The sequence below is a fragment of the Chiloscyllium plagiosum genome, chromosome 5 (assembly GCF_004010195.1).
Source record: "Chiloscyllium plagiosum isolate BGI_BamShark_2017 chromosome 5, ASM401019v2, whole genome shotgun sequence".
NCBI classification, from domain to species: domain Eukaryota; kingdom Metazoa; phylum Chordata; class Chondrichthyes; order Orectolobiformes; family Hemiscylliidae; genus Chiloscyllium; species Chiloscyllium plagiosum.
This window is the reverse complement of record NC_057714.1, coordinates 65,131,920-65,153,976: the sequence shown is the minus strand read 5'-3', so window position 1 is coordinate 65,153,976 and position 22,057 is coordinate 65,131,920. Positions and strand designations below refer to the sequence as shown.

Below are 22,057 nucleotides of genomic sequence, written 5' to 3'. Positions count from 1 at the left end.
TCCACTTAGATTTAAAACCAAAGAATATTCTGCTTCTCGCTGCACAATGTCTATTTAAACGACTTATGGAAAAATCATATCCATAAATTCTTATAGCTTGCAGAATAAATAGGAGCTGCTGAAACTGTCAAACTTGTTCCCATGTCAACAATGTTTAGTAAGTTTTGACAGAAACAATCTCAATTCAACACAGATATTTCAAATGACTTGCTCATCAAATGTTGTTGACAATTTGATTTTATAAAATGTCATCCTCAAAGCAGAGCATATAGCGGTTCTAAGTAAGTATTTCTGTCTTCTTTGATCATATTGTTGTCTCTTCCAAATACCCCCCTGGAGTGACTTCTAAAATCTCTCCATTTCTAGCAGTGAAAGCAAGAAATATTTGGTGTCCCTTGGTAATGGCTCTGTCTTGCAAAATGCTTTGACTGTCAAAAATTCAACACAGCATCATATTTTTGTCCTCAATATTCAACAATAAGCATGAAACTAAAGGGTTTTATTTTAATATTAATTTCATGTTTTGATCCAGCTTTGCCTTTACTGAGGCTCAACGGAAAAGATACAATAACCAGAGCTGACTCACAGCCAACCAAGCACACTACTGAAGTTACACAAATTGCTTATGACAGCTTTGACTTTGTAAGATAAACAGCAGCCTGCCTCATAGCCTCCTGCTAATCTTCACATTATAAAGCCAGTGTCCGTCCAAATTTACAGGACACAAAGTTCTTGCAGAACAATTGTGTTAACTTTAACTCAATGTATCCCTCAGAAGCCAGCATTAGAGAGGAAGAATTGGCCGGGTGGCACTATTGCTCGACAATTAATCTGGAGACCCCCGTAATGTTCAGATGACCTGGTTCGAATTCTCCCATGGCAGGTGGTAGAATTCATAACTCAATACTGAAGAAACTTTGGAATTATAACTCTAGCAATGACCATGAGGGAGTTGTTCATTGATGTTTTAGAGAAAGGGAACTGTCATCCTTACCCAGTCTGGTCTACATGTGACTCCAGACCCACGGCAATGTGATTGACCCTTAATTGCCTTCTGGGCAATTCGGGATGGGGAAATAAATGATTACCTGACCATCATGAATTTAGAAAGAAGAACAGGCTTCATAGACAAATTAAGTTAAATACAAGATTTGCAGAATGTTAGGGAAATAAGTCAGTTTGTATTAAGCTCATGAGTATCGTGCCTCAAAATAGATTTACATGACATAACTAGGATCCAAGAAGTGTTGATAATGGCATTGAAGAGACAGTCATCAAATCTTGCTTGTTTATGATTACTTGAAGGGTCATTGGGCAGGATTTTAATTCCCTGCCAAGCTGGGGGAGGAAGGCAAATAGTAGCTAAGAATAACACCACTGGTCATACAGCCTGTTTCCCAAAAGCATTCTGCCCTCCCAGGCTATTCTTGCAGCAGTAGAATGGGGGGGCTAGAAATGCTCTCCAGCCCCACAAGGCAGTTAGCAGGTATAAATGGTGGAAAGCCGATTGGGGCAAACTAATCAACCACCAGGTCCCCACAAGCAGCATAAAGTCATACAGCATAGAAACAGAACCTTCAATCCAACCAGTCCATGTCGACCATATCCCAAACTTACTAGTCCCACCTGCCTTCACTTGGCCCATTTCCCTCCAAACATTTCCTATTCATGTGTTCATCCAAAGGTCTTCTAAACATTGTAACTGTACCTGTATCCACCACTTTCTCTGGAAGTTCATTCCACACACAAACCGCTTTCTATGTAAAAGAATTACCCCTCATGTCTTTCTTAACTCTTTCTCCTCTCACCTTAAAAACATGCCCCCTAGTCTTGAAAACTCCCACCCTGTGGAAAAGACACCTGTCATTCACCTCACCCCTCATGATTGATAAACCTTTATAAGGTCACCCCTCAATCTCCTATGCTCCAGTGAAAGAAGTCCCAGCCTAAACAGCCTTTCCTTACAACTCAAATCGTCTATTCCAAGCAACATTCTGGTTAATCTTTTCTGAAACTTTTCTGCAGGTGTCAGGTGAAGTTCCTGTTGAGGAAGCCTACCCTCTGGTCATTAATTGACCAACCCTGTGGAAATAGGAGCCTGTGACTTCTTTATAAAGGAATGGGTCTGGGACCAATTTCTCTATCCCAGGGGGAAAGCCTGCCCATTGTAGACCGTATGATTCTGTTTGTAGAATGGAATTTGTTTTATTGTTTGCAGGCATATTGATACACTTATTTTCTGAAGCAGTGCTCTATTAAAATCTTGGAAAGAAAGAGTCCAGGTTGTGTTACCAAAATGACAGACAATTTATAAAAATAAAGATAACATTACAGATTGCGAACAAAGAAGAAATCTGAAGCAATAACACTGAGGTAAGTGGCAGCCATCTGTACTTGAAGAAATATTATTTGTGGCAATTTCATTTTTCAACAGAACAAATGGATAATGAAGGATCTTACAGACAAAACTACTCTGTCTGTATTATTTAGACAAAATTTCAATCATTGCTGTCACATATAATCGTGAAGATGGCTCCCTAGGCATTCCCGATGAAGGGCTTTTGCCCGAAACGTCGATTTTCCTGCTCCTCAGATGCTGCCTGAACTGCTGTGCTTTTTCAGCACCACTCTAATCTAGACTCTGATTTCCAGCATCTGCAATCCTCTCTTTTGCCTACATGTAAATTAGGCCTAATGCTGGGCCTGACTAGCTGAACATCACTAGTTCTACTTGTGGCCTCACCACTGGTCCTTCCAAGGTCTTTACAGGGATTAGCAGATGCTACTGAAAGTGCAATTTGTTTTAAATTGTTACCTTGATTCATTAGATTCCTGCCATAAAACCATAAGACTGTCACATATAGGAGCAGAATTAGGTCACTGACCTCTGGATGAAGAAATTTCTCTTCAGCTAAGTTCGAGTTTGAAGATATTAGGAGGCTAAGTCCTCGGGTCTTAGTCTGTCCTACTAGTGGAAACAATTTTTCCATGTCTTCTGTACCCAGACCTCTTAGTATCCTGAAAGTTTCAATCAGATTCCCCCTCATCCTTCTAAACTCCAAGTGCAGATCCAGAGTCCTCAACTGCTCCTCATATGACAAGCCCTTCATTCCCAGCATCATTCTTGTAAACCCTTCCAACATCAGTGCATCTCTCCTCAGATATGGAGCCCAAAACTGCTCACAATATTCCAAATGCTGTCTGACCAGAGCCGAATACAACCTCAGCAATACATCTCTGCTCTTGTATTCTCACCCTCTTGAAATGAATGCCAACATTGCATTTGCCTTCATAGAAAAGTACAGCACAGAACTGGCCCTTTGGCCCACAATGTTGTGCCAAGGTTTAATCCTAATGTAAAATATAGTAACTTAACCTACGCACCCCTCAACTCACTGTTATCCATGTGCACATCCAGCAGTCGCTTAAATGTCCCCAATGACTCTGCTTCCACCACCACAGCTGACAACGCATTCCATGCATTCACAACTCTCTGCATAAAGAACCTACCTCTGACATCTCCTTTATACCTTCCTCCTAATATCTTCAAACTATGACTTCTCGAATCAGTCAATCCTGCCCTGGGGAAAAGCCTCTGCCTATTGACTCTATTTATTCCTCTCATTATTTTGTACACCTCGATCAGGTCTGCTCTCTTCCTCCTTCTCTCCAGAGAGAAAAGTCCGAGCTTATTCAACGTTTCTTCATAAGGCAAGCCCTTCAGTCCAGGCAGCATCCTGGTAAACCTTTTTTGCACCCTCTCCAAAGCCTCTGCATCTTTCCTTCCTAACTGCTGACTGAACCTGCATATTAACCTTAAGAGAATCCTGAACTTGGCTCCCTAATTCCTTTGTGCTTCAGATTTATGAATCCTTTCCCCTTTTTGAAAATAGTCAGTGCCTCTATTCTTCCTACCAAATTCTTTCCAGAATATCTTAAAATAAAATGCTGTTCTGACTACCTCCCATGCAAGTTCACCTCCAATATCCTGACAGCAGTCTACATCCCATCCTATAGGGAAGTGAAGAGTGCACTTGACTAAGTATGCAATGCTACAAACAGCCTTGAGACAGTATATCTCAGGGGCTGGTTCATTGTAGCTGGTGACTTCAACCAGACCAATCTCAAAAATGCGCTAACAAAATACCATCATCAACTCTCCTTTCCCACCAGAGGTCTGAACATCCTTGACCATTGGTATACAATAAAGATGCCTAATACTCCATACCCCATCCGCATTTTAGAAAATCAGATCACCAGCAGAAATTGAAGTGAGAGAACCCAGTATAGAAAGAAGTGCAATGTTGGTCAGAGGCCATGGAAGGGCTTCTATGGGACTGCTAAGAGTCAGTGAACTGGTCCATATTCCATAACTCAGCAGCCAACCTAAATAAATATGCCACCACCATCGCAGACTTCATTAGTAAGTGCATAGAAGACTGCGTGCTGAAGAAGTTAATCCGAATGTCCCCCAATTGGAAACCGTGGATGAACTGGGAGATCCACTCCTTACTGAAGTCCAGGTCTGAGGCATACAAGTCAGGCAACCCTGGTCTATACAGGAAATCCAGGTATGACCTTGGAAGGCCATCAGAGATACCAAGAGGCAATAGCAAGCTGAGGTCGAGATTCATACTAACCACGTGGACACTCAGAGTTTGTGGCAAGGCTTACATGACATACCAGGCTACAAAGTGAAGTCAAACAGAATCTTAGTTAATAATACACCCCTCCCCAATGAGCTCAATGCATTCAATGCTCACTTTGAACAGAACGTCAGTGATATGATGTCACCTATGCCAACAGCCTTGGATGCACTGGTCACCGTTGGACGTTGGATCAGCCTTTTTGAGAGTGAACTCACAGAAAGCAACTGGTCCAGATAGAGTCCCTGGCTGTGCACTCAGATCCTATGTGGACCAGCTGGGTGGGAGTATTTGCAGACATCTTTAGCCTCTCTTTACCATGATCTGAATTCCCCACATGTTCAAAAAAACCACAATCTTCCTGATTCCAAAGAAACATCATGCAGCGTGCCTCACTGATGACTGTCCGTTGGCTCTGACCTCCATAATTATGAAGCACTTTGAGAGGTTAGTGCTTCACATCAACTCCAGCCTATCAAATTGCCTTGATCCTTTGCAATTTGCTTACCAGTGCAACAGGTCCACAGCAGATGCCGTCTCCCTTGCCCTATATCTGGATAAAAAGGATACCTACATCAGACTCCTATGTATTGACTACAGTTCTGCCTTCAACATCATTATTCCAAACAAACTCATCCCTGAACTCCAAGACCTAGGTTTTGGCTTGTCACTCTGTAACTAGATCCTTGACCCCCTGACCCATAGACCATAATCAGTAAGAATAGATGACAACACCTCCTCCATAATCCTCAACACCAGTGCTCTGCAAGGCTGTGTAGTCACCCCTTGCTGTACTCCTTATACACTCAAGACTGTGTGGCCAAATTCTGCTCCAAAATCATTTACAAGTTTTCCTAAGACACCACCATTGTAGGTTGGATCTCAAACACAGATGAGACAGAATACAAAAAAGAGATTGCGTGTTTGGTGGCATGGTGTAAAGACAACAACATCTCCATCAATGTCAGCAAAATGAAGTGTTGCCCAGTTACGACCCTTAAGAACAGTTATTGGCATGGCACAAAGCGGACAAGAGTAAAATCTGTATCAACTAACCACCAACTTTATTAGTTTAGTTAAACAGACATTCAATTTATACTGATGGGTGAAGAAAAGGTTAATAGCAGGCATGCAATTCATACTGGTTAAGGTTAAAATTAAAGCACATACCCATGGGTTTTCTATTGATGTTTCCTGAACAGTTAACAAAAATAAAGGCTAGTACCCAAGGATAGAAGCTTATGCTCATCAGGTGATTTCCTCCAGGTCTCAGGGTCCTCTCCATTTTTCCAATCGTGGGATCCACAACTTCACGAAGGTTGATCTCCAGAGTTTTTGCTGATGGCACGGCAAAATCCTTCAGTTTTATCCTTTCTTTTACCTTCCTGAACTGGTCTTGTTCTTGTTGGTTCTTAGATCATCTGACAAGCCGATGTCTTTCCACCAAAAGCTCACTCCAAGGACACATTTAGGATGAGCTTATTACTCTCTCAAAATAAAGACTTGCACCTTATGTCATCCTCAGAGCTGATCTAGTTCAAACCAGCACAAGCCAATAGCTGGGCTTGGGTAATTTCAGTTCACAAGGTTGCTGTCAGACCCTGGACAACAGAAGGAACTAGTCACTGACTACAGGAAGCAGAGTGGTGCGCATGTCCCTATCTGCATCAAGGTGCTGAGGGGGAGCTGGTTGAGAGGGTCAGGTTTCTGGAAGTGACGATTACCAACAATCTGTCCTGGTCCATCCACGTCAACGTGATGGTCAAGAAAGCACAACAATGTCTCTACTTCTTCAGAAGTGTAAAGAAAATACAGCATGTTCACAGTACTCTTACCAATTTTTATTGATGCACCACAGTAAGCATCCTATCTGGATGCATCACAGAGTGCTTTGGCAGCTGGACTTCCCAAGACCGCAAGAAATTATAAAGAGTTTTGAACATAGCTCAGTCCATCATGCAAAGGATTTGATTTCCTCCCACAGTCCAAAGACACACAGGTTAGGGGGATTAGCCATGGAAAAATTATTCCATAGTATCCAGGCATATGCAGGCTAAGTAGATTAGCCATGGTAAATGCAGGGTTACGGATGGGGGATCTGGGTTTGGGTGGGCTGCTTTTTGGACGGTTAATACAGACTCAATGGGCTGAATGACCTCTTTCTGCACTGTAGAGATTTTATCAGAGTTGATGGATGTGGTATGCTTAGATTTTTAGAAGGCTTCTGATAAAGTTCCCCAAAGGATGCTGTTGAGAAAAATGAAAGCACATGGATAGAAGGTAATGAACTGGCATGGACTAACAACTGGCTAACAAACAGAAAACAGAGAGAAATAAATGGGTCATTCTTGCAATGATAGGTCATTGTATCTAGTGAAGCACTGCAAGGACCAATATTTGGAGCCCAACCTTCACAATATATGTCAATAATTTAGAAGTGGGGACTGGATGCAATATTTCCAAATTTGTGGATGATGCAAAGCCAAGTGGCAATGTGCACTATGTGAAATATGTAAAGCAATTTCAGAAGGATTTGTGCAGGCTTAGTGAATGGGCAAGAACATGGAAGATGGAATATAATGTGTCAAAATGTAAAGATCTCTGGTTTGGTAGGAGGAATAGATGTGTAGAATATTTCTTAATGGCAGGACATTGGAAAGTGTCGATCCACACATGGACATAGGTGTTCTTGTTGATAAGACATTGAAGGCTAACATGCAGGGGCAGCAAACTATCAGGAAGGTTAATGGAGCATTAGTCTTTAATACAAGGTGATTTTATAGGAGTATAGGAGTAGGGAAGTCTTGCTTCAATTGTATAGGAACTTGGTTCGACCACATCTTGAGAACATGTGAAGTTTTGGTCTCCTTATCTCAGGGAAGGTATTGTTGTCATTGAGGGAGGGCAACAAAGGTTCACTAGACTTGTTCTTGGGATGGTGGACTGTCCTATGAAAAGAAATCAGGCAAACTGAGCCCGTATTCTCTAGAGTTTCAAACAATAAGAGGTATTGTCAATGAAACTTACACAATACTTAAGGGGATAGACAGGCCTGGTGCAAAGGGATAGACAGGGCAGATGCAGGTAAGATGCCGTCCCCAAGTTGGAGAATCTAGAAATAGGAGGCACAATTTAAAAATGAGAGGGATGTTTCAGGTCCAAGACGAAGAAAATATTTTCTCTGTGCTGCAGTGTGTGGTGGCTCAATGAAATAATGTTCTGATGCAACTTCCACATACTGCAGCACAAAGAAGTTACGCAGAGCAGAGGAAAGTCACCTGTATAGTATATCCAATAAGAATGGGTACCCAATGAACACAGTCCGCAGATTTCTCAGCAACAAACCCAAAGAAGCAGACAAAAAACGTCCAGAAACCCTAGCCACTCTCCCCTACATCAAAGACATTTCAGAAATGACTGCCAGACTACTCAGACCCCTTGGCATCATGGTAGCCCACAAACCCACCAACACACTAAAACAGCAGCTAGTGAACTTGAAAGACCCTAAACAGACAACAAGCAAAACTAATCGCATTTACAAAATACTGTGCAAGAACTGTAACAAGCACTACATTGGACAAGCAGGCAGAAATCTAGCCACCAGGATACATGAACATCAACTAGCCACAAAACAACATGACCCTCTCTCACTGCTATCCTTACATACAGATAAGGAAGGACACCACTTCGACTGGGACAACACATCCATCCTAGGACAAGCCTAACAGAGACATGCATGAGAATTCCTAGAATCATGGCATTCAATCTGAACTCTATCATCAAACACATTGACTTGGACCCCATTTACCACCCCCTGAGGAAAAGAACAGGAAAGTACCTCAGCACAGGAAATGACATCACCAACCCAATGAAATCCAAACATATAAATAGAAAGCAGGAATCATCAGCAGTGCTTCGTCCGGAGGCTCACTGAAGATGTTACCTAGTATGGTGACAAAATGTCTGAAAATAAACCTTCCAGCTCAGCGAGCTGTTCCGATGTTCTTAAATTGAACTCATTGTATCAATTTCATAATGAATTTGGTCATGATATAGTTGCTAATATGGAAACTTGACTGAGAGAAGGGCAACAGTGATGGATAATCCCTGGATATAGAACATTGTAGAAATACAGAGACATTAATTAAATGCAAGGGGTAGACCGCTATTGATTAAAGTATCAATCACAACTAGGAGGAGGAATAACGTACTAAACAAAGCATCAAATGAAGAATTGACTGCACCTCTTCACACCCTGCATCCTCAAAAGATTCCATTCCATTCTCTCAGTTTCTTTGTCTCCATTACGTCTGTTCACAATGCCACTTTCCATTGGGTTGCCTCAAAAATGGGGGACATTCTTTCTTCTGAACCAGAGGATTCACACCACTGCATTGACAGGGCCCTCACCTCTGTTCAATCCATTCCACTCTCATTTCTTCACTTCCTTCTCAGGTCCTCACTTTCCACCTTACCAATCTCTCCATTTAAAGGATCCTCCTCTGCCATTTCTGCCACCTCAACACCTCCAATTTGGTGATGCTATCACCAAATACATCTTCCCCTTGCCTCCATAGTCAGCATTCTTTAGGAACTGTTTCCTCAAAGATATCCTGGTCCTGTGTTCCACTCCTCCCACCACTTTCTTCCCCCACAGCATCTCAACATGCAATTACAGAAGGTGTAACACTTGACCATTCACCCTCTCCCTCCTCACTGTCCAAGGCTCCTGACATACTTCCAGATGAAGCATTGTACTCCTTTTGATCCAGTCAGCTTTATTTGCTGCTCAGAATGCAGTTTCCTTTACACTGGTAAGACCAAACTGGGTGACCGCTTTGCAGACTTCATGAGCCTGGTATTGATGGCTGAGGGAGCAAAATACAAAAAGGCAAAGCTAGGAAGGGCAGGGGTACAGTAAGCGTCAGGAGGGGATCAGAGCAAGTGAGCGCTATGACAGTTTGTGAACAGCCTGGGGATGCAACCTGGTCTAGTCCCTAAGCTGGGCGTATGTCACTGATTGCACCATGTCCCTGCTGCAGCATTACAGTGATAGCCACCATTGCACTCCCAAGTACAGCACTGAAGTACAGCAGTGAAGTGCAGCACTGATCAAGGATGCACATCAGGCTGCTTAAAGACTAGCACAGTCTTTAAGCAGCCTGGATGCTTAAAGACTGTGCTTAAATGGCATATTCATGGATGCCAATATCCATGAATATGCCATTCATGCTGCCCATGGAGCATGCCCTGACATGTTGTAGCCTAGTATCCAATGTTGAGTTCCTTTGAAGGAAGTGGCAAGTTGAAGTCAACAGGCACCCGCATGGCGAGAATTCTTGGCCAGCCGTTTGCTCCTGGTAGGTGGCAAGATATGAAACTACACATTAATGAGGTGAGAAGTCCAATTAATAAAGTCATGAACAAGCAGTAATCCTGTTAACAGGCAACTCACAGACACCCAGCTAGAATCTCACATCAGTGCCCTGAACTTGCTTAAAAGATGCTGTGAGTTGTTCCCAGTGCCAGGATAACCCTCAGGGAACCTTGTGCTATTCTGTCACATTTCTCATCACAGCCCTCCTTGACCATGTGCCTTCAATAGTCTGCCCAATGTCACTCCAGAGTAGAGAGAATTGTTGGATTTCATAGAATCGTAGAATCCTTACAGTGAGGAAACAGGCCAATTGGTCCAACAAGTTCATACCAACCCTCTGAAGAGTATCCCGCTGTTATGACATGGGCTAAACCCTCCTGCTTAATTTAAATCAGCCACACAGAAAAGATTTATCCCATGCAATAATCTGAAAATTCAAGAGGCCAAGAACTATTTTAAGTAAAAATTAACAACTTTATTTCTTAAAGTATACCAGAGAATAATTAACTAACAACCATTTACAACTCCTTCCTCTAACCAATCTTTGACTTTCCCTTCTATAATGTTAGTCCAATAAAACTCCTGAGTAAGATTTATCAAAATTCAAAAATCAGACAGATGTCAAATCTTCTTTTCTTCTTCTTAAGGATTTCTGTTTCCCAGGTTACTGATCAATAAAGGTACCTTTAAGAGAGCTATTCTCTGGGCAGTCTGCAGATGCTGGTGGCACAGCAGGTCTCCTCCCAGCTGTTCAATTTTCCTCAGTCCTATGCCCCCAAAGCATCGGATTGTGTCATTGGCTTTTAAGATTGTCAATATACTCAATTCAAACTTGATTAGAGTTTGATATTTTTTGGGGTATAATTTAAACTGATTGACCTAGTTTGAATCTGCTTTGTCATTTCCAGGCAACCAGCTACCCTAGCTTTTGACCAAGTGTTACATTGTTACCTTATTCTGAGCGCTTGGTGCTGTGTCAGGTAGTTCTGCTAGCTTTTAACTCACTTAAAGGTACAGTACACTCACATCTTTATAACACCCGCCCAGACCCATTCCCCTACCCTACTACTCTACATTTCCCCTGACTAATGCACCTAGCCTACACATCCCTGAACATTTTGGGCAATCTAGCATGGCCAATCCACCTAACCTGCACATCTTTGGATTGTGGGAGGAAACCGGAACACTTGGAGGAAACCCACGCAGACACGGGGAGAATATGCAAACTTCACACAATCGGCCACCTGAGGCTGGAAGCGAACCTGGGTCCCTGGAGCTGTGAGACAGCAGTGCTAACCACTGAGTCACCATACTGCTCAATTTGCTCTATTCGTCTACTGTACTGGGCAAAGACTTAAAACTAAGGATAGGGAATAACAACAATAGCTTCCCTTGCCAATGATGTTTTTACACCATGAAGAAACATTTCTTAAAAAGCACGGTGACATTTAACTAGAACAATATTCAACTTTAATTCTTGCATAAGCCTTGATTCTGAGAAACAAAGTATTCATATTTCACAGCAACTATTACAATGTACAAGACACATCTGTATTAACAGCAAATATATCGAGTGCTTTAAAAAGCCATGTGTTCCCACTCATTGGTGCTTACAGCTTTCAATTGATTGCGAAACATCTCCAAACAAAACTTCTTAGAGAGACAGGGTATCAGCATGCATAGCAGCCGTGTGAAGCTTCTTTACCTCTGGCACTAAACCAACTTGTTAATGCTATTTATATTCAAGTATTTATTGTCTTATGTTATCCAAACCCACTGAGAAGATATCAACATCACTAACCATTGTACTTATGCTGTTTATAGGATCTGTGTTAAAATAGGATTTCTCCTTGAAAATGCCTGCACAGTAAATTACAAAATCTAATCAAAATAAATAATAGCAAAGTAGATTCAATGTTGACTTTTATAAAATTCACTACTAACAGTGCTATTAGCTTTAAAGGAAAATATTTACATTGACTCTGTTAAAGTGTACTTTATTTATTTCTCGCAGCTGATAAAATATTGGACAAATTAATTGATTTCATATTCTCGGTATTGTGGCATGCTCAAAAGATTATGATCCAACAGGTTTATTTAGAAGTACAAGCTTTCGGAGCACTGCTCCTTTGTCAGGCAGCTTGCCTTTCCAAATAAACCTGTTTGATTATAACCTGATGTACTGTGAGTTTTAAATTTGTTCATCCCAGTCCAACACTGGCACCTCCACATTGTACTCAAAAGAAGCTAAGATGGAGAACTAGCATTTCAGTGTTGTATTCCTATCTCTGATCTGTGCTCCTCTCAAATGAGACTCAACCTATAAAGTACTAATTTTACTGTTCTAACAAAATACAAACAGAAATATACATATTTTCACAAGGTAGTACATGAATAATTTGCATTACATTATGGTTTAAATGATCACATAAAAATGCTGCAGAAATGGGAAGACTTACCAATGTCCCATGTAAGTGGATCATTCCCTTCCATTTCAATTTTGCCAATAACATACCAGATGCATGCCATCCAATGAGCCAACAATGCAAACATGGACATCAACAGGGTTAGGACTATTGTGCTGTGCTGAGAATATCGATCCAGTTTTTGTAACAGTCGCAACAAACGTAAGAGACGCACTGTTTTTAGAAGGTGAACAATTGAGACCTGCCAATAAATGCAATAAAATTATGGTCAGTTCTGCTGCTTCTCCAAATGCTAACTCAATTTCAGGTACAAAGGGTCATTGTGAATGTTATATTTTATGAGGCAAGCACATGAAATGTTTTCCTATACTGCTGAATATTGTGCTTTGTCTCAGACATGACATGAAAATGATCATGAACAGAGACATCTAAATTGTATAAATTATGTATTTAAATTATGTTATCTAAAACCATAAAATTGTATAGTTCTTTGAAATGCATAGCCCCTCACTAACTCAATGTACTCAAGATAGGTTCTTCATGTTGCAATAACTTCTAACTGCTTTTCAGTTTTCACAAGCATATTGCCATTTAAAAAAACATTTTACATCCTTTAAATCATCTTTAGTTTATTTGCAAGTGGTACAGCAAAGATACACAAGTGTAATTACATGCTAATGGTGATATTCATTATAATTGCTTTTTTTATATATAAAATAAATTCTAACCTACTGAGATTATCCTCCATTATCAAAAGAATATTAAAGTGTTGATAAATGCATGAAGCCTAATTGCTCGAAGTTTTTGCATGAGATACACTTAGCCTAGCCCTAATTATTTTAATATTGCTGAATTATGTAACAGTGAAAACTCCAGTTAACTTATATCAGTAGAATTTCATTATGTATTCACTATTTGCTGATAGTAATAATAAAGTAGCCATGGATGAAAAGTATTAGAATGTTCAAGGAAGGTATAAGTATTTTGCAGTTGGAGCAGTACAGCAAATAGTGTTTATGTCAGACCTGGACAATAGGAAGAGTAGGCCATTCAGTCCCCAAGCCTATTCGATTATTTATTTAACTCAAGGGTAATCTGTGCTTTGATTCTATTTACTCTCCTCTGTTCCATATCCCCTGATACCTTTGCCAAATTAAAATTGATCAATTATGCCAAGATGCAGTATTCTAGATGAAATCCAGACTATATACACCTGAAGCACCACAATCATCGGCGGTCCCTTGCAGATGCAGGTGATTCTCTTCCACTCTCGGTGAGTCCGTAGGTGGCTGTACAGATCAATGTGGCTTTCACAGCTTCTGTTACACTTGGGACAGAAGGTGGTCAGGGGAAGGGGTGGGTGGGGCATTGGCATGGCAGTGCGCTCCTTGCACTGTTTTCCCCGGCCTCTATTTTTTCTCAACTGCAAGTCTCGAGGTGCTCGATGCCTTCCGGAATGCTTCTCCTCCACCTTGGACAGTCTTGCCCAGTGATTCCCAGGTGCCGGTGAGAATGCCAGTGAGGCCTTGAGGGTATCACTGAAGCACTTCCTCTATCCACTTGGGGCTGGCCTGCCATTTCAGAGCTGGGAATAGAGCAACTGCTTGGGGAGTCTCGTGTCGGTCATGCGGATGACAGGTCCACCCCATCATAGCCGATCAATGTTGGGATGTTGGCCTGGGGTCGGGGACGCTGGTGTTGGTGCGTCTTTCTTCCCAGTGGATTCGTAGGATCTTGCACAGGCAGTGTTAGATGGTACTGCTCTAGCACTTCAACGTGTCTGCTGTAGACTTCACTTGCACTGCTATCCCTCTGTTAATTTGGTACTAACCCAAAATTGCACTATAATCAGATGTCTATGCACTGGAGCAGCTCTTGAAATAACAACATGCTAGCACAGAGCTGCCAATATACTGAAGGTTATCAAATGAGCCATGCTTTCTGGGGAGCAGCTTGTGACTGAGACAGTCATGGAAATATGAAATCATCTCACAGCACGGCTGCCAAATCACCAAACATCTTGATCTCAAAAAGAAATCTGGATAGTAGTAAAATGTATCTATTCCATTAAAGAGAAACATTAAATGTATGCCACACAGAAACTAATGATGGCCTAGATTGTATGCTGAGGCCAATAGTATCGCCATTATTATGAAGCAAATAAACACAAAAATCCTGATGTTGTGACCCAAGCTGTGCTGCTCCTCTAAAGGCTACACTGTAACAGTACTTTGCTGATATATCTATCATTGATTCCATATAACAGGGTGAAATTGCAGCAGTAGTACTGGATAAGCAGAAGTGAACACCAATTAAATTTTGGGAAGACTGAAGACATCATTTTCAATCTGAGATTATGATTCGGAGATGCCGGTGTTGGGGTGCATGTGCGTGTGTGCTGACTAAGTTGTCTGTTGCATATAGAGACTGCTAGTTTGTGTGTGTGTGCGTGTGTGTGTGTGTTGTGTGTGTGTTCACGCAAGCAAAGCAACCTGCCAGAAGCATGCACATTGTGCATGTGCCTTGAGTTCCAAAGTACAGTGAAGAAGCCCTGAAGTGCTGTCTCAGCTGGTCTAAGAAGAAGCAGGATAGTGTAGTGAGACTGGGGGTTTGTTGATGCTTGTGTGGAGCAAGGATCAAGGAGGATGCTGGCCATGAAACATGCAGGGACTTGTTGTAAAGGAGCAGTTACATGTTGGCTGGGACAAACATTTGGCATGCCACAATCACCAAGTGTCTGTTCTGATTTAGATATTGGGAATTAGTGTTGTCTGGTATCTCAGGGAAGGAGGAGAGAATTGGAAGTAGCAATAGTCCAACAGGTTTAATTGGAAGCACACTAGCTTTCGGAGCGACACTTCATCACCTGATGAAGGAGCGTCGCACCGAAAGCTAGTGTGCTTCCAATTAAACCTGTTGGACTATCACCTGGTGTTGTGTGATTTTTAAATCTGAGATTAAGTCATCCTGTTCCCAATCTTGGTACTAAATTTGGCCCAAAGGTGAGCTTCTGACCTCACACTTGCATAATCAGTCAGATTGCCTATTTCCATTGAAAGGAGGTAATGGCATAAATACAATGTCACTGGATTAGTAATCCATAATTCCAGATTAATGTTCTCGGAACCTAGTTTTGAAACCTATCTTGTCAGATGGTGAAATTTGAAAGCAATAAAAAAATCTGGACTAAAAAGCTAGTCGAATGGGACCAAGTGACTTCTTGGTCAATTATCAAAAAAACCCATTTGGCATACTAATATCTTTTAAGGTAATACATCTGCTATCCTTACCTGGTCTGATCTACACATAATTCCAGATTTACAATAATATGGCTGATTCTTAATTGCCCTTTCAGATAGCAGTGGTGGGCAATAAATTCTGGCCTTATCAGTGATGGCCAGATCCTATTTACTAAGTTTTAGAAAACTCCTTTTCTCAGTTCACCTTTGCTGAAAGCTTTATTTATGTCTTCACCATCTTTAGACATAAATATCTTAACACATTGTAGACTTCCCCATTCCAGCCTTCATAAATTTGAGAAATAGTATCTATGTCAGATCTGGAACACAGGAAGAGCAGCCCATTTACTCTCTGAATCTGTTGCCCATTCCCCAATTTAGAATCATTCATCTACCATCTCTATGTAAAATGGCATTTGGTCAAGCAATATTGTGATCTTGAAATTCCTGCCCTTGTTTTCAAATCCTTCCATAGCCTTCCTCTTCCTTACCTTTGTAATTTACTCTATCCCCATAATCCTCTGGGCTATCTGTACACTTCTACCTGTTCTTGGTCCTCGGATCATCCACAATTTTTGCCACTTTATAACTGCTCATTCACCATTCATTTGTATAGGTCCATGTTCTAGAATGTAAATCTCTTCCTTGCTTTCTTTCTTCAGGATGTTCCTTATAAACTAACTCATTGACTAAGTTTTTGCTTATCTTGCCTAATGTCTCCTCTTGTGCTCAGTTTTATTTGCTTTATAAAGCTCCTCTGATGCACTTCACCAAATCTTTTATTTACAAAAAGTAAATAATGTAATAATGTGATAAATTGGTGTACCTGCTCATTAATCAAAGTATAAGATGTAGGATTAGTGCATGCAGATGTCAATAGTCTTTTAATGGCCATAATAACTGTCAAACAGCAACAGTTAGTTAATTGTAAAATTACATTTTCAGCACAATGTGTGAATATTATTCCTTCGGAATTGAATTATTTGTTTTGTTCCTTTTGTCTCTCCCTCTTAATCAATTTTTTTTTAAATTCATGCTCATTATTTTGCTTCCTGTACATGATTAAATACTTATTTCCACTTCCTGATTTATATTTATGAATAGTTCCTGGTTTAGAATCTGTAGCTTGGATATTAAACAGTGTAAATTACATAGGCATTAGCAGAAGAGCGCTGGGTAAGAAATCTAGAGTCTGGAAATTGCTGCTGAATAGCCTGCACAATATCTGTGGGCATACTTATATAGCGGAGGAGTGCTGTTCCTTCACCAGTGACTACAATTTCCAGCATATTTTACTCAATCCATGTCACACATTAACCGGTAATAGAAAAACTATTACAGACTACAAGGCACATATATAAGAACCTAATCTCGTTTCTCAGATTCTTATGTGAGCTCTCTAAGCAGGCATTATTGTTTCACTCCACTTGCACTGAAAATCACAGAACTTCTTCTTGACAATTCTTATGCCAGACCAGAATGCCAATGTGGGTGATTCTATTGTCTGGATCCAGTTGCAGGAGATAAGGTAAAGTTGTCATAGTCCCAGAGGGCTGCTCTCTCATTAAAGAGAAATAACCAGTCGAGAATTTAATCTAAGGGCCACCACACCTCATCTGAGGTTGAGAAGGCAGGAGATTCTTGGAGGCCGAACCCATAGTGTTGGTGTCAAACAGCATTACAAACCAGCCATCCAGGAAAATGAGCTAAGTGAACCCCTGCGAGAGAGAGATAGGGCTGGAGAAGATGATTATGAATGTGTGTGTGTGAGAGAGAGAGCCAGTGCAAGTATGAGAGGAGAATGAGTGAGTGAGTGAGTAAGTGTGTGTGTAATATATATGTATGTATATTACACACACAGTTGAGGGTTCCCAAACAGAATGCCAATCCAAGGTTCCTGGACAGGCAAAGGGAAAATGAGAGAATTCTAGAAAGGAAGTCAAGGTTGGGATTTGAGGTCAGAGGTGATGGATGAAGATCAAGGGTCTGGAGTCAGAGGGCTCATGCAGTTTTGAAATTGGGGGCTGAGATCTGTTTGAAATTGAATACCAGAGGGAAGGAAAAAATATCGGGAAGTGCGAGCGGTTGGAATTGAATGGTTCATGGGGTAGGTTAGTGAGGTAAATGCAAGGGCTCAAACAGGCCATCCCACTGGATCTGGGAGATTGATGTAAAGGCACTCACTTCCTTGATCCAGCATCATGGCCTGGACAATGCTGTCGTCTTTCTCAAAGTCAAATGAAACTTGACCAACTATAGTTTAAGTCAAAAGCTGAAGAACAAGGAGTCTTTCGTATTTAAAGTGTCAGCTCATCTTCTTGGAACAGATGAGCTACTCACTGATCTTTTGGCTTGAGTTCAAGGCAAAAAGTGGATGGATTTGTGGTGGAAAACTGCTTTGTAAGACTTTAAAACCTCACTATGAACTTATACCCATCCATTTCTACAGGTTAAAAATCCATTCATGATGTGAAAAGTTAGCATGATGGGGCAGGAAGAGATACCATTGTTGAAACTATGATCTTTCAAACAGTTAGGAATGGGACCCTGAAGGGACATTTATTCATAGCTGAACAATGGAGCAGTAACAATGCCAATTTACATCTACTTCACCCACAGAGTCGAAAATTTGAAAGACGTGAATCACGTTAGCCTCACTTTTCTTTCCTCTTAAAGCGCCTTAACATTCTAAACAGCATCTTTGGCTTTTTCAAGCATCCATTCTCCATTTTTACCAGTGGTAATTTTTACTGTTGCACCACATTTTCAACACCATTCAATGCATAGAAAAGACAACTTTATATCCATTCTGACACCCAGTACAAAGCTGTGACAAAATGGATTCTATCATTGAATGACAAAAAGTGATTTATCCTTTGGAAAAAAAGATACGCAGCTAGAGAACATGAAAAACTGATGCCTTTTTACGACAAAAAAAATTATTTATTGAAAGAATAAAACCCCAAAGTCTTTGAATTCAGGCTAAAGACATCTTTTATATTCAGAATCCTGGAGGCAAATTTGGTAAGTGGAGAAATCACCAATCACATTCATTCAAGTCCCACAATACTTGACATTTAGCTGCTCTAACTGCAGGAGGCTGACATAAAACAGCAGCCCTTCACCTTGACAAGATGCCAAAGTATATAAACAATGATCCTGGTTAGTATGAATTAGGACAATATTATTTTACAATCAGATTATGCTCATTGTTGAACACTGAAATTTGTTTTATGGAATATAGAAATGTAGGAAACAAAGAACCTTTATGGCACAGTGGACCATTCAGTTCAACACGGCAATATGGCTGAAGAAAAGTTACCTCACCTACATCACAGCTTCCATCCTCTGGTTTGTAGCTGTACAGGTTATGGCACCTGAAGTGCCAATCCAAATGTTTAAATGTGAAGAAGGTTTCTGCCTTACTCCCATTTCAAACACTGAACTTCAGACTCCCTCCATCTTCTGCTGGAAAAATTACCTCTCAACTTCCTCTAACCAGAACTTGAAATCTATGTCCCGATATTGAACTCTGGCTAGGTCCTTTTTATGCACTTTATTTAGGCTTCTTATAATTTTACAGCGCGCTCAATAACCTCTCAACCTCCTCTGTTACAAAGCCTATCTAATATTTCCTCAAAGCTGGGATTCTCCATTCCTAACAATATCCTTGTAAATCACCTGTGTATCCACTCCAATATGAATTACACATTTCAAGTAACGTGCTGAGCAGAACTAAACAAAGTTCACAATCTGAAATCTGATTACTCTCCATACACTTCAAACATAACCTCCTGTTCACACAGACTGTGCATCAGCAATTAAAGAAAATATCCCATATGACTGCTTTAACTGTCTTACCTACATTAGGATCCATGGACACAAACTTCAAGGTTCCTCTATTCCTTCACACTTCTCAAAACATCCTATTTCTTGTGAAATCCCTTGCCTTGTTTGCCCTCCGGCACCTCCACATTATGCCCTCCACAAATGCATTACTCCACATTTCTTTGGACTGAATTCCTTTGCCACTTTTCTGACCAGTTCATAGATATCTAAAAATAGTCTACATCTCTCTTTCTAACTATCAAACACATGGACAATTTTTGTATAAATTGTAGACTTCTTATTCATGTCATTGATATATACAACAAACAGCATGAAACATAGGACTGAACCCTGTGGAATCTCACCAGAAACAGCATTCCAGTTACAAAAACACCAGTTGGCTATAAACCTTTGGCTCCTGTTACCAAACCAATTTTAGATTCAATCTGTTTCTTCATTTTGGATCCCATGAGCTATTTATTTTCTGACTGGCCTACCATTATCAAAGCTGGCAAAATCCTCACTGAAATTCCTGCATACAATATCAAAATATGTTCCCTTCATTGACTCTGCTGATTACTCATTATGTTCAACTCATTCAACATTACACACTCCCCGACTACAATGCCTGTTTCTCCCTGTCTTTTGTGAAAATAGACACAAAGGATAGAATAGACACATTTTCAGTCGGTGCATTTTGTTGATTGAGATTTATGATGTCTGGTTTGTCATGGCTTGGTATAACTCTTTTTCTCGTGCAAGCTCGCACTCCTCATTGTGCAACCAAGCTCTTGGACTCCTTTCTTGGTTGGAGAGGTGCAAGTGCTCACTCCTGCCAGGACCTTCCAGCGTTCGTGCCTCTGGCACCATACTTGATGCCTGGCTGTACACCCCTGTACAGCCAGGCACTGCGTCTTCCACTGTTGTACTTGACTGTTATCACTGAGGATATGACTTGGAGGAAAGGAAAGCTTGGTGTCCACTTTGCAGATGGGGACCAAGTTGTCTTGGTGGATGGAGCAATGGGGAGGTGGCCTGATCTTTTTCAAGCTGACTGCCACCAGGCCCAACCTGGATACACAGTGCTGTGTCCCAAGTGAAGTGGGATGCCCAGCAGCGTAGGAAGAAGTTTAGTGGTCTTTTGTACTCTGCAAGGGCGCCATCATCTTTTCCCTGCTTCCTCACACACACACAGGGGCACCTCTCACTGTAAGTTGCTCACTATTAGTGGATTATGTCCACGCAATGACTCTCACTCAACTTATCTTCTCAAACCACAAACCCTTGCTGCTGTCTGTACTTCCCACTCACTCGCTGGGGACATCTCACCACCTCTAATGCCCATGTGCCACCACTATGTGCTCTTCCATCCACTTCCATCGTACTCAATTCCTACCTTTGTGCCTTCTCAGAAATGTCACCTCCTCCCCCCACAACCCCCAATTCCCACATCCCCAGGTAGATAGCCCCTCAGTTCCCCAACTGACTGACCTAGGATCCCAGGGCTAGTTACACTTGACCTGCAAGGCTGCCTGCTAGAAAAGGGAGTTGATTGTGCAGTGGTATTATCACTGGACCGTTAATCCAAAGACCCAGATCCATTTTTGGGGACCTGGCTCCTAATCCTGCTACGGCAGATAGTGGCACTAGAATTCAATAATAATCTGGAATTAAGAGTCTAATGATGACCATAAAACCATTGTCAAATGTTGTAAAAACCCATCTGTTTAAGTGTCCCTCAGGGGAGGAAACTGCCATTCTTATCTGGTCTGACTGACCTGTGACTCCAGACCAATAGTGTGGCGCTGGAAAAGCACAGCAGGTCACGCAGCATCTGAAGAGCAGGAGAATTGTCGTTTCGCACATAAGTCCTTCATCAGGACCAGTGACTCCAGACCCACAGCAATGTGATTGACTCTTAACTTCCCTCTGGGCAATTAGGATGGGCAATAAGTGCTGACACCTCCATCCAGTGAATGAATTACAAAAAAGATGGATCCCTGGATTCTCATAGGACAATATGCTTGTCTGACTGAGGCCAACTTCGTGGACCGGAACTGAATGAGATCCTTAACTGAATTAAGTAGTACTTCTTGACTGACCGCAGTTCACCCTTTGACCCCGCTAAGGATTACTTCGCTTTGACATTCACGTGTGGCTGATGACTTGCAACACATACAGTGTGTTTGTTACATAAACTGCTGGCATATGCTGCAGTATGAGTTGACATACCATGCCCATCAACATGTCCATCACCTTGACAGTTCTGTGCTCCTCATTGTCACAACCTGCCTGCCCCATCCTCTGCACTGAAATGCAATGCAAGGACACAAAGGCTAGCAAGCTGTATCTGAGTATTGACAAGCTGTGCACTAAGAACGACATATGAACCATATGGAGGCTGGCAGCCAGTAAGTCAATGTTGAGGTGCATGTGCGTGTGTGCTGACTAAGTTGTCTGTTGCATATAGAGACTGCTAGTTTGTGTGTGTGTGTGTGCGTGTGTGTGTGTGTTGTGTGTGTGTTCACGCAAGCAAAGCAA

The 22,057-nt window shown here is 41.4% G+C and overlaps 1 protein-coding gene across 1 annotated transcript in view; it reads right to left on the bottom strand.

Annotated features, from left to right (window-relative positions):
* Nucleotides 1-22,057, bottom strand: part of kcnh8 (potassium voltage-gated channel, subfamily H (eag-related), member 8) — a 448,052-nt gene that overhangs the window by 147,076 nt on the left and 278,919 nt on the right. The window contains exon 7 of the mRNA XM_043690211.1: nt 12,483-12,690. Coding sequence (XP_043546146.1) covers nt 12,483-12,690 — 208 coding nt within the window. The remainder of the gene's footprint in view (nt 1-12,482; nt 12,691-22,057) is intronic.